This window comes from Heliconius melpomene, chromosome 11, assembly GCF_056956725.1.
Source record: "Heliconius melpomene rosina isolate 202511_hmr_F chromosome 11, ASM5695672v1, whole genome shotgun sequence".
Classification (NCBI taxonomy): Eukaryota; Metazoa; Arthropoda; class Insecta; order Lepidoptera; family Nymphalidae; genus Heliconius; species Heliconius melpomene.
Window position 1 is genome coordinate 5,397,954 of NC_140399.1, and position 13,504 is coordinate 5,411,457.

Consider the following 13,504-nt stretch of genomic DNA (forward strand, 5'->3'; position numbering starts at 1 on the left):
ATAAAATTGTAAAACTAGAGAACTTGAGAGAGAGAGAGAGAGTAAAATCCTGTTCTTGTGTCTATTCACCTCGTAATTTGTATTTACCCCTTTTATTATAAGTCTCCTTTTTATATTTATATTTAACGGTATGTACAGCACTGTTGGGATCGCGACTTGCAACATTACACTTGAACTTTCAATTTTGACGCTACTTGTCTAAACAATTATTGACTATTATTTTCATTTTCTTTACTTAATTTACTTATCCTGTTAAAAAATAAAGAATTCTTAAACTTTTTTATGCTTATTATTACCACAATTAAAACTGCTAATAATAATTAAACTAGTAGCTTATAAAATCATTGTATTTTAAGATATTGTTTAATTTATTTTTCAATGCCCATATTTTATTGTTATTAATTATTTTTATTCTATTTGTACACAAAATGTCTTATTCTGAACTTCGCGTTGATACACATTTCTATTCTAAACCATTTCCACACTTTAAAAAACCAAACATTATAGGATACATAAACATCAATAACCTTAAATATGCTTGCAATATTCGAGAAGATAATGTCAATTTTGATTTAAATGTTCATTTAGATAAAGCGAAAAGAAAACCATTCGATTTAGATGTCAAATTAACAGACCTTCTTAAATTCTTACTTGAACAGAAAATAAGATTAAACTTTCCTCTGCCATGTAAGTTAGAGGATTCCACATTTTTTTGTTATCGAGGGCTAATGACGTGTGTCGCGTGTACCCCATATGAAAACAGAGATGCATGGAAAATAGTTGCTTTATTATACAAAGGCCACATTTACTTATGTGCCAGAGATACTGAAGAAAAACTTAAACATAAAATGTCTATGACAGAGAAAGAAAAGCAATTCCAATCATGGGGATTCAAATTTGAACAGTACATGTTATCTGGTAAGTGGTGAGTACCATTTAAAAAATAATAGAAAAAATAAAATAAAAATCAGCTTCACGCTGTATTCCGCACATAGCAGGGTAGGCAGAGGGAACCTAGTGTCAAGACATTCTGTTCCTAATTTTCTGACAAATTCTGGAGGCATTGTCTGTTAAGTGGCAGAACTTAACGTCGCATTACACTCATACCCTTCGCCATGCGCCACGTCGGCCTCAATAATAAAAGAAATTTTAAAAACAATAATAATAATGTTTTACACAAATAAATAATATTTAATTGAGATTATTAATTATACCCTTCAAAAACGATATTACTATTTTTTTTATGCATATATTAAATCTATTTTCTAGATAGTCCGAAATCGGATCCAAATCCAAATGTACCTGTAGATGAGACTGAAGAATTTTCATTGGTTTTTAGTACTCAACTAAAAAACCACAAAATTGTATATGGAGCAGAAATGGACGGCATTCGATGTGATAAACAGCATGTAGAACCATTACCAAATTCACTAAATGATATTCAAAATATAATTAATTATTTATCATCATATGAATTCATAGAGCTTAAAACGAATAGGCATTTTGATTCACTAAGACAGGAAGGAAACTTTAAGTAGGTGTAAAATAAATTGAAAAATATATTATTCATTTACTATGTAATAATAAGGCCTTTTGGCCTAAGATGCCATTGAGGTGTATTTGAAAAATATCTGCAATGCACTCGAGATATTGCATTATTTTTGATTTTACAGTTTGTATAGATAAATTTGCTTGAACATCATATATAATTTTTATAAATTAGATATAAAGTGGAGAATGGCTTAAAAATCGTTCAGTTTCCTCTCCTCTGCTCTTCCTACTTGGTAATAAAAAAATTAAAAACATGTTTTATATAATGTTGCACAGCGACGTCGTAGTTATAACGAACGAATGTAAACGTGACGATAGTAGGTTCAATTACAACTCGGAGGATTTATTTCCATTTCGTCATAGGCAAAAAATCAAAGCACGGCGTTGAGCTCCTCAACGCACAGTGTTTCGATAATTGGGCGTAAAGTAGGAATGTCTGCCTACCTACTTGTGGGACACAGAGTAAAGGAAGAAAGTCAAAATATTATTATTATTTACTATACTTATTTTTCTAATATGGCGTTAATTTCGTAGAACTTTTATGTTACAATTTTTTTATATATATATATTTTTTTTAGGAGATTTAAAACAAAAAAATGGTGGTGTCAGTCATTTCTTGTCGGTATAGATACAATTTTATGTGGATTCAGGAACGATTTAGGTTTAGTCGAAGAATTAAAGTTATATAGTGTCAGTGATTTGCCAAAAATGTCGAAGGTATGATTTGATAATTTTAAATTTTGATAGTAATGAAGTATTAAGGACAAATTGTAAATAGAAATCGAAAAAAACAATAATTCTTGAATTATTTTGCAGAAATTTTGGGATCCATCTGTATGTTTCAACTTTTTGGAAACATTTTTTACTTTTGTAAAAAGAAGCTTCGAAAGAAAAATAAGAACAAAATACGGCACTGGAGCTCTTAATAATATAAACAAATTGCCGCTTATAAGCTTGCTTTTTGAATGGCAACCAGGATCAGTCATTGAGGTATCCGATAGCTATTGTCATGAAGAAGATCCTATACTGCAGGATTGGTTTCTTCGAAGCTTTGGAAAAGAAGATGAATTTCAGACGTGACAAATTGGAATTAACTAAAGTATATTATGTTTTCTTGAATATGTTTGCACCTATAAATTACCTTTTACTGGATACTGGTTGAGTACAATCTCAATAAGACTATTATAAATATATAGAATAAATAAGCAAAACATCTAGCCTAAGCACACTTAAAACAATGTAAATAAGTATGTATTTAATATACTAACTATTTTTGATTGACAAAAATAAAAAATAAATAATTTTATATCATATCATTTATTATCACTGCATTGCAAGTGGTGTAAATCAACATCCATAAGACTAATCAACAACATGGATTTTTTTACTTAAAATATACATTTAAAACCTTATTATTATATCGTACAATTTAAAAATATTAAGAAATAAAAACAATAATATTAACAGAACAACATAATAGTAAAAAAAAATAAACAATGTCATGTTTTACACTAATAGAAAAATAATGTTATATGTACATAACAATACAGAGTAACAAGTCCCCATCATAAGACTGATTATTGTGTCCTGGTTGTTAATATTATAGTATAAAAAAAATATTTCTATATATGGACAATTAAGATATCAAATCAATTTTAACCAAAAATATGTTCATAAAACAAAATAAAAGCTCCTGGCTAACGTAAAACAAGTTTTACGTCGTATTATATATGTTTTACTTGAATGTACAACCCTGGTAGACCAGTTAATGGGTTAAAAATTATTGGTTTTTATTATTAACCATAACATAAATCAAAACTTATATATTCTCGTATGGAACATGCTTAAAATTTCATTCGTTATTTTTTTTAAATAATTTTGTTATAATGAGTGTTTTGCATTCTACTATCGTCTAAATTGTTAGTATGAATTATTTTGAATATATTAAAAACATATATTTTTTTAATTTACAAAACTTATATAACGTAACGTCGTACGTCGAAATATATCTCACATATAAAAACATGAATGACATTGACTACATTAAAAATTAACAATTTCTACTTTTTGAATAAAATTTTTATGAAAGTATCAACAACGTGACTTTAAATTGCTTATTAAGAAGGAATGACATTCTAGTATATTTAAAATAATTTGATAGTGTAAATTATAAATATATATTTTTCTCTTTTATAATAGAAGCCTGGTTGTCCCACAAAACAGTATTAGACATATATAACACCAATTTTATACTAAACAAATTGGTTTAATATTTTTTACAAAGACACCAATGCTTTATTTTTGTTTTTAGTTGCTCATCACTTATACAAAAACTCGGAGACAAAATTAGACATATGATGGATGTTACAATCAAGATAATATTTTTCTTAAAAACTATAAATAATATAAAATTATGTACAAAATCTCTTGAGAGATCTTATCGAAGACACCGAATAGATCTAGGCAAAAGGTACAAATTTAGCTTTTGTTATAATAATCATATCGGGTTCTTCGACGACCTAAACAAATATCTCTTTGATACTTAACTCTTAATATATAACGATAACACACAAAACGAGACAGCGTACACTTAGAGTAATAAGGTACAAGACTATTTTGGTAGACATTTACCAAATTGGAATATACTGCTGTTACATCATTCACACATTGTCTATACTTCGAGACAATATCGTTGGAAAATTAATAAGTTTCCTTTCAAAATATTTATAAACTTTAAACAGTCTTCGATTTCACTTACTTTAATGTATATCCCTGTCGAGTCAGTGTGTCATTTTGTACTAGCGTTTAACAATCGAACTAGTAAGCTTGCGGTATATTAATCGTATAATTAGGCACAATATGAGGAAATTAATATTAAGTTCGACGGTGCGATGCTATCGACCACGTGAATAACATCTTTAGAATTAAGAGTTATGTAAGAAGCTGTAACAGAACATTTAACAATTATATTGAAATAAACACCGACGATTTAAGGTCTATCTTGACCGGAAACAACTGAGGTCGGCCAAAGTGCTTCATGGAAAGGTGGGGGGTCGGCGTGGTGATCATCCGGCCTACCTCCTCCTAACAACATTAATTTTCAATTTGGTTTCTCAAATAAGCTCACTGCAGCCGTATAGGGCATGTTTAAAATTCACACCGCATTTGATGCGACTTTGTAAATTTAGTATATAGGAGAAAAACTCCTATGCAATAATAAAATATATTAAAATCTTTGTGCTGGCTTATAATAAATTCATTTTATAAACTATATACTATTTATATATGTTCTTCTTAAGAAAAACCAATTATTAGTAAATTACGTAGCACGCTTGGCGCGCAGTTTGGTCTGCTTAACAACTACCTAGCTAATTCACCATTCTGAAGGAATTCATCAGCTAGCATTTTGTTTTTAATAGTGATGATTGTCATCTTTTATGTACAGATAAATATAAAAACTTCGATGTTTTTTTTTTCAAGTGACAATGAGCTTACGTATTGTCATAAAGCATATTTATAATATTAAGTCGGATACTAAATTTGGCCCCGAGAAATAAATAAATATAATGACATTGCACGTTGAAACAGCAAATATCAAATATACATATCATTTGTAAATAAAAGAGTTTATATGATTTTCACTCTTAATAGGCCTTTTTGTTTCAGTTGAAACATCTAAAATTGATCGCTTACGTTTTAACGCAAGAAACTCTTTTGCTATTACTTATTTCTAATAAAATGGAGTTATAAATTTATTATACCATTTCTTATCACAATATTGTGGTGCATTGTATTGACTCATGTTTTTGGGAGTGTGCGATTAATGTTAAGCTACTTGAAAGTAATAATGTTTACCTTCACTGAAGGCATATAATACACTTGTACTCTATGCGATATCGAATATTCGATATCTAACTGTACAAAATATTGATTCTAATCTTATTTCTAATTAGTGAAAAATGAGTTGTCGACTAGAGGTCAACATAGGGGGTTCCGTCGATTTTGTCCAGGTCTGCGAGCAAGTCAGCAGCTGGCGGGAGAGGATCAAGCATATCCTCGCGCAGTATGTCCAGGGGTGACGTCAACTGGTCGTTCTCCACTACCGACCGGATTTGATTCGAAGTACAAAGATCCACTGAATTTCCATTAATGAGGTAATCTCTATTGCTATAACTAAACACACTTCTATCTTCGACCAGCTGAGGCGTAGACGGTACCGACTTGGATGATATGCCATTAGAATGATTAGAATATGTTTCAGTCGCAAACAACTCTCTAGAACGTCGTGGATTTATTTGTAAATTGGGGGCGGTGCGTTTAAACGGTAATGGGGTACTCGGGACCGAGCGCGAAGTATAATATTTATTCTTTTCGCTTGCCAAATCGGGCATATCGACAAAATCTAATCTGTTCGTTCGTTTTAGGAACTCCTCGACGTTGGTGCAGGTATCGTTGGGGAATGATTCGTTAAACTGGCCGCTCCTACTGAGCAGCTCATTGCCGCTCGGAATGAGAGAGCTTAACTGCTCATCTGTTAAAGGATCGGTCAAAGAGTCACAACCATTGGTCAAGGCATCACCTCCATTCAAAATATTTGCAGACGCCCCCGTATTAAGTACATCGTTGCTGCTGTCGATGGCATCGTATATTTTATCTAGGGTTTCAGAATTGAGGCCGGCCTTGGACAAATCGCAAGTTTCAGCGAGTGAGCCAAAATCGCAAAATTCATTGGGTACTGGCGTCGGAGGCACGGAGCCTACCGGCGTCGTGTTATAACTCAACAGACTGATGTTCATAGAACCCTGTTTAAGTGGAACGGATTGCGATCGAAACGACGTGTCGTGTCCTATTCTATAGTTAATCATAGGCTCCTGGAAAAATCTGCTTACTTCACTCGATAATGGATCAGCAGATAGAGGATGCGCTAGTTCACCGTTCATATTATCGCGTATTGCGTTTGGTACAAAATTTAAACTAGCATTACTAGTTCCGTTTTGGATTGTACTATTTTGAAGCATCGTCACTTTGTAATGCGAGAGGATGTTTGGCGAAGGCGGCGCAGACATTGGTTGACAATATTTAATATTTGGCCCGCTTGTAGGTGTTTTCGATGCCATAAATTTTTGGTCATTAGGTATTGCAAACTGTTTTGGGCATGTGTCGTTTACACCTAGAGTTAGGGGATTCCGCCTTTTTCTGCCGTTATGTTTTGGTATAGGTCGAGAGCAGAATCGGGAGCGCGGCACTGGTGTGTTTCTGGGACTAACAAAAGGGCTAGCAGCTGTACTATGAGATATAGGTGATGTTTGTAAGGACCCTCCCATAATAACTGGTTTACTGGTTTTGGTGGGGCTATGTCCTCGGTGGCCGAAGCCCAGTGGAGATTTGGAGTTAAAGTTTCCTGGTGATTGGCATCCGTCAGAAATGGGTACAAAATCGTATTGCTGCGTCCTTGTCGTAGGACTTTGAGGCTCATTGTGGGAATTACCGTTATAGAGATGAGTGCCGATCGACGTCATTATCTGACTGTGGTTATTATCTGTGGGACACGTATCAGAAATTCCACTTTCGTTCACTATGGTATCACAATTTTTATTAATTATATCTTCCTTTTCATTACATATACTCGTGCCATTTACTACTTCCAATACATTAGAGACTGGTTTGAAAGCACCCTCTGACATCGATGTTTTAGCAATGTGTGGATCATGGTTATTTTCAACGGTAGCTCCAGTCTCTTGATCGATTAAAATACTCTGTGTAGTGGACCCACTTTGATTTTTCAAGTTTTTCGCTAGCAGGGCACGAAGCTGCGATATTTTATCGCTATTCCCTTGGCTGTGTTCGTCGTGCGGGTCCTGGCTTGTTTCTAAAAAAGCGACTTGTTCGTCGTGCACGGCGTCCGCGGCGACGTCCCGCGTCGCGTCGGCGTCGCGCTGCTGGAAGTACTGCAACAACTCCTCCTCGTGCTCCTGGCTGTTGCCCTCGTTGAGGTAGTCGTCCAGGTCATGCTTGTCGATGTTGCAGATGCTGTACACGCGCTCGCGGTTGAGGATCTCCGCGTGCCCTTCGTGACAGATGACGCCGTCGATGCAGCAGGGGTCGGGCGCGGCCCTAAGCGCCACCGCCCGCGTCCCGCTCGCCGCCTCCTGTTCCTCCCGGGCCAGCGCCGCGGCGGTGCTTTTGGACCGGCTCGTTAAGTTTTTTGGATCCTCTAAAAAAGCAACCTCGGGACGGGACGCCTCCGCGCCGCGTGACGTGGAGGGCGGCTCGGGGGCAGGCGGGGCACGCGCGGCCGCCAGCTTGCCGCCCAGTATCTCTGCGGCGCGCATCTTCTTCGGCAGGTACTCGGGCGTGGGGGTGGCGGCACGCGCCTCGCTCTGGTACGTCTCCAGGATGAGCTTCTTGCCGGGCAGCGGCAGGCGAGCGGGGGCGGGTGCAGGCGCAGGAGGGTCGGGCGGTCGGCGGCGCTGCCACTCTGTGCGCTCGGTGGACAGGTCGAGCGATGCGTCGGAGCTGAGGTTGATGGGCAGGTTGTGGGCGGGCTCGAAGGCGTAAAGATCAGGGCGGTAGTCGGGCGGCGGGTGCGCGGGAGGCGGGGCGGGCGGGTGCGCGCGGTAAGGATAGGGCGGGCGCACGTCGTACGCGAAGGGCGGCGGCGGCTGGTAGGCGTAGGCGGCGTCGGGCGGTGGCTCGCTCTCGTGTTTAACAACGTGCGGGCTGGTGTACGACGTGGAGGGAGGGGACTCGGCGGCGACTTCCTGCCCTTTGTTTTTCTTCGGACGTCCAGGTGTACCCGGTGTACCACCCTATGAATAACATGTATGCGTGAGAAATTTTCTGTAAATGTTCTTTTTTTTACTGCATGTAATAAATAAAAAAAAAGTATTCAAACTCACAACAATTTTCCGCTTTAATTGCTGTTTCATCAGTTGTGGACCTGGAGGTTCTTCTGGTGGTACTGAAAAAGTTAATAGTTTAGTATAATAAATTTAATGCAATAATTTTTATGCAATAAATTTAATGCAATTTACGCATTTTGATAGTAAAAATTGAGGTATTTAAATACCATGTGTAGGTATAAGAGGCGGCGAGGCGCTGGCGGGACCGAGCGGCGCACGCGTCATTGTTGACAGCAAATGACGAGACAGCTCTGTTATATTCGCAAATTTTATACCTGAAAGATAAATTGAGTTTTATATTAATTAAAAAAATTAACTAAACTTAAATCTTTAAATTATTACCACGAATTTAACTTACCGAATTTAGATTCAGCCCATTCACAAGTTATCCTTTCACTTTCTTTTGGCATCACGCTGAGCTCCTGTAATTTTAAATGAAAACATTAAATATTAATTTATTAACAAACTTTTAATAACAAACATGTATATTAATAACGATTATGTATAATTAATAAAATTTACATATAACTCTTACTTTAGATGTTTCCCCTAAGTCAGGTAACTGCGGCACTTCTAGTTTAACCTTTTTACGAAGGCCGGCGTAGCAATACCTACAAAACAATAATGAAAAATGTAACTGCTACACACATTTTAAATCTAATAAACTATTTTTATTATAAACTTTTTTTTCATATTTTAACTGTACTGTAAATGAGATAGTACATAGGTATAAATACTGAAATATGAGTTAGTAAGTTTTATTATTTGTTTGTGTGTATTAGCAATATCTATATCTATACTTACATATAACAAATATACACTTACAATCATACAAATATACGTGAGGTATATCATGCCGGCGAAGCCACATATGGGTCGCTAGTTCTTGCATATAATTAAACCATACGACAAATAAATTGAAAATTAAAAAATATATTTTTATTCAGGTATCTCTCCCACTTTCCAATCATTACAGATATTCCGAGCTGATGTGTAACTCAACGCGGCGCTTTTACTTACTAGAGCTGGATATTGAAAATAATTCATACTCTTGACTGAAGATCAAACCCCTAACCACCGCGTTTAAAGTCCTAAGCTGTATATAACTGCCTTATTTGTCGTTAAAATATATAAATATTATATACAAATATATAACATATAAAATAAAATACCTATAGTAAATTTAAGTTACCTGGAATTTCCTCTTGTTCCCAATCGACGTGGCCGCACACTTGGATACACCTGTTTCATAACTTTTCCGAAATCCGCAGTCGACAGAGGTTTCATGTTGCTACTCATACAATGGGCTCTAAAAAATGAAAAAATATAACAAAAAACGTTTTAATATAATTATATAATTTAGGATATATTACTATCATTATATTAAAAAAAATCGATGTAAACTTCTTATGTAACGATAATGTATATTTAAATGAGATTATTATTTATGAAAAATTATTAAATTTATTCACTAAGGATATTTTAAGCCGCAATTACGTGTTAAAAATAACATATTTGCTCTCTTTCCATAATTTATTTAGGTACCTAACATGAGTAGAGTATTGTTTTGATTAACTTTTAGATAACAAGTGGTTTAGTAATTGCGAGTGTTTTGGGAGTTCTTATAAATTCATGATACCCATTTTTTGTACTTAAAAATTGACCATTTCAAATCTATGTGTCGAAATACTACCACCGACTATTCAGCAATTTTCATAAATATTAAAAATATTATAAAAGAAACGATAATTAAATATTATTACAGATTAAAATATTTCGCTTGTAATATGATAATATTATAAAATACATGTCCATTTTTATTACGTGTCACTTATCTATCAGGGAAATTATAAATGATTAGAAAATATATATGTAATACACATAATAAGATTTACTATTATTTACCTATGGTTTTTCAAATCACTAGCTTCTACCAACACTATTATTTGATTTGCTATTAATATTATTTGATCACTTAAAACTAATGGAAAATTTTAATTTTATAAATTGAATTATAAACATATGAATGTCTGTTTTTAATTCCATTTTGGTTAGACACCAAAATATCCTAAGAATTAGTTTCAATAAACTCATTTAAATGAAAAATTAATAACATTTTATTTTGCCTAAGTGCCTACTTAATAAAAAAATTATATCATCTATTAACATAATCTAATCATAAGTCAGCACATAAATTGCAACCATATCACATATTTGATTTTGGTAAGTTTTTGATAACTCAGCCCTTAATAAGATAGATAATGAAGATAAAAACAATATGCTGACATTGAGGTAAGAGATTGCATAAAACTAATATAAAATTACTACAAATTATCGGCTTCATACAAATAATTCAATCACACTCATTAAAAAAAACAAATGAAAGTGACAATATAAGCAAAAATGATTCACTTTCTCTATATATTATATTGTTACCCCTCCTACACCTATACATATAACGATGCTGGCCAACTGTACTGTGCATCCTGTAAGCGGATTTTCAAAACGAAATTTGGCTTAGCGAGTAACATAAAAGCCGACCAAAAATAAAGTAAAATAAAGTGAAACATGCAAGACGACGCCATCGCCGAAATCGGTGTGGATATATATATATATATTATTGTTTAATAATTGAAACAAATAATCGAAATTCGATACTGGCATGACTTGCATAACAAAGATAAAACTTTTAGCAGTTCTATAAGAACAATATTACATTATAAGAAGAGAATGATCCATTCTCCAATGTTTGTATATTTTAAGTAGATTTACACTAACCTTATTAATGAATAGCAAAAATTGTTAAGCAAAAAATATTGCAATAACAATATAAGAATGTCTTTAAAAATTCAATAATATCTTAATAAAAAAAAATGATTTATAAGTGTTCTTATAATTCATCTTATGTAACTACACAATGAATATTTATTCAATGAAATAATAACACAATATATGACCTAAGATAAAAGATTAATATTGTGTAATTGCTAATTGTTACAATTAAACCACAACTCTCAGAAGATAAAAAATAATCTATAGATAGAACAACAATATAAATAATTAATATTTTTTAGCTTCACACTTAACCCCACATAAGGCAGGGTAAGCAAAACCTGGTGGTTCAGAAACTTTCTTACATTAAGATACTATTATTCTCCATTTTCCGTTGGCAGAACTCAATGCATGTTTTTCCTTGTTAACAGAGCCACAAAATGAAAAAATAAAACAATATTTCATTCTCCTCAAGCAGAAATCTAACCCACAACCATTGCATTCTCAGCAACATGCTCATGTCCCTGAGCCACATGGGCCTCTATAAATAATATAATTAAATATTTTGTACTTACATATATTCATCATATACATCCTGCTTGGGCAATGAGACATCTGGGTCCACTTCTAAGTGTGTCTGAATCCATGTTACAGTTTGCTGCAATTCAGCTCTAAAAAAAAATTACAGGATTAAACATTTTAATGTGTGCTTTTTTTTGGCCTCACATTGTAATCCCACATTTAGTAGGATTAGCTAAAACATGCATATATTAAAGGAATCAATTTTTGATACATAGCATGTTGAATGGGATAACTCAGTGTTCTGCTTTGTCTTTATAACAAAGCAAGGAAATAAAACAATTCATTTCATCGAGTGAAAATGAAATCCACAACTTTTGTGTTTACAGTAAGATGTTGTACCATGAGGGCCTAGTAAAAATAATTATTACATAACAGTACTACCTAGAACCCAGTGGATTGATTGGCTGTTTTAGAGGATCATGTGGAGCTACACCAGTTGGCAGCCGGAGATACAATAAAAGCCTCTCCGCTCCACTTAGAGACTCCACTGCCTCCAACAGCTGTGACACTCTTTGTCGACCTTCCTGACTGAAATATTATATATGTTATGAATAGTGAAGTACCTTAAATCATATTAATTATATTTAAGAAAATACAATAGAGACCTCACTTGATCAAAAAAAATATTGTGCTTTAGCATTTCCATATAAAAATTTTGGTATATTCAAATGTAGATAGTATGTTTATAAGTGTTTTTTACGTTTAACTTTTAATCAAATGGCATATGATTAAGAGTTAAATGTAGAATGAGTAAAGTTTGGTAGACTGGATAATAGCACATTCATATAACTGAGAGCCAGGTAATCTAATCTCAACTGTATTTATTATTTTTATGGTTGAATTTCTATTCTGTACATTGAATAAAATGTAAATGATATTTAAAAAAATAACAATGATAAATAATATCCATAACAATATTAGATAGATTGATTCAATATCTTATATATTAAAAGATATAGAAAAATATAATTTTTTTAGGAATGTTATTATTTATTAATATTAATAAAACTATTTTATTAAAATGTATATTTTTTTATGTATAAACATTTCTTGATTGTGCTATACATAAGATAAAAAGATTAGCTTCATTATGTTACAATTTGAATATAAAATGGTAAATTTTTATATTGTTTATTATTGTTAGATCAATAACCTATTGTTATAAATTAAAAATAATTTCGTATGTACTGTTGTAATGGATATTTCATATACTTCATCTAATAAATAAAGTAGTAGAGTATTAAGTACCTGAGAGTGTTCTCGACGATTTGCTGCATGGAAGCTATTTTATTAGAGTCCATCTTGGAGACTTTACCGCCGACTGAACTGGTTGTCGTAGCACTTGAAGGTCCAGGAGCAGCGGCAGGTACGACCACACTTTCTTTATCGTAAGACGCAGTTTGCCTATGTTTTGGATGATTGACATTTTCCCGATGAAGTTTCGCGTCATCCACTAATTCTTTTTCAGTTTTAACATTTTTCGAATTATCATCCACGGCCCAAGGTTGAAATGGAGTAGTACTATCCATTATAAGCTAAATTATTCATAAGAATTATTTTATTTGATTTCATATTGGAATTTTTTAACATAATATATTATGCGTAACAAAACTCCATTTTCTTGACAATTGACATTAGATCAGCTGTGCGGTGAGGTAGAGTAAGGGGGGCATTTAAGTGTTGCTAATACTAAATTT

The 13,504-nt window shown here is 33.6% G+C and overlaps 2 protein-coding genes across 2 annotated transcripts; one reads left to right on the forward strand and one right to left on the reverse strand.

Moving 5' to 3' along the window:
- The first annotated feature begins 187 nt into the window (after positions 1 to 187).
- On the forward strand, positions 188 to 2,857 carry LOC146534545 (decapping and exoribonuclease protein Rai1-like). The gene is made up of 4 exons (XM_085192818.1): positions 188 to 918; positions 1,270 to 1,534; positions 2,130 to 2,268; positions 2,368 to 2,857. Exons 1-4 carry the CDS (start codon positions 429 to 431, stop codon positions 2,629 to 2,631), a joined length of 1,158 nt encoding a protein of 385 aa, XP_085048944.1. The 5' UTR covers positions 188 to 428; the 3' UTR covers positions 2,632 to 2,857.
- LOC146534546 (uncharacterized) lies at positions 2,850 to 13,467 on the reverse strand. Its single transcript, XM_085192813.1, has 9 exons — positions 13,056 to 13,467; positions 12,189 to 12,335; positions 11,801 to 11,896; positions 9,646 to 9,762; positions 8,989 to 9,064; positions 8,812 to 8,875; positions 8,621 to 8,728; positions 8,451 to 8,512; positions 2,850 to 8,360 (listed from the first exon to the last, which is right to left on the reverse strand). Exons 1-9 carry the CDS (start codon positions 13,334 to 13,336, stop codon positions 5,523 to 5,525), a joined length of 3,789 nt encoding a protein of 1,262 aa, XP_085048939.1. The 5' UTR covers positions 13,337 to 13,467; the 3' UTR covers positions 2,850 to 5,522.
- Positions 13,468 to 13,504: the final 37 nt, after the last annotated feature.

What these genes read in the sequence shown, in the direction of transcription:
- LOC146534545 (XM_085192818.1), top strand. Translation starts at nt 429, where the DNA reads ATGTCTTATTCTGAACTTCGCGTTGATACACATTTCTATTCTAAACCA. An exon ending in TGAACAGTACATGTTATCTG is followed by an intron (nt 919 to 1,269) that starts GTAAGTGGTGAG and finishes TCTATTTTCTAG; the next exon opens with ATAGTCCGAAATCGGATCCA. An exon ending in ATTTGCCAAAAATGTCGAAG is followed by an intron (nt 2,269 to 2,367) that starts GTATGATTTGAT and finishes ATTATTTTGCAG; the next exon opens with AAATTTTGGGATCCATCTGT.
- LOC146534546 (XM_085192813.1), bottom strand. Translation starts at nt 13,336, where the DNA reads ATGGATAGTACTACTCCATTTCAACCTTGGGCCGTGGATGATAATTCG. An exon ending in ACTTAGGGGAAACATCTAAA is followed by an intron (nt 8,876 to 8,988) that starts GTAAGAGTTATA and finishes TTAAAATTACAG; the next exon opens with GAGCTCAGCGTGATGCCAAA. An exon ending in GCCTCTTATACCTACACATG is followed by an intron (nt 8,513 to 8,620) that starts GTATTTAAATAC and finishes TAACTTTTTCAG; the next exon opens with TACCACCAGAAGAACCTCCA.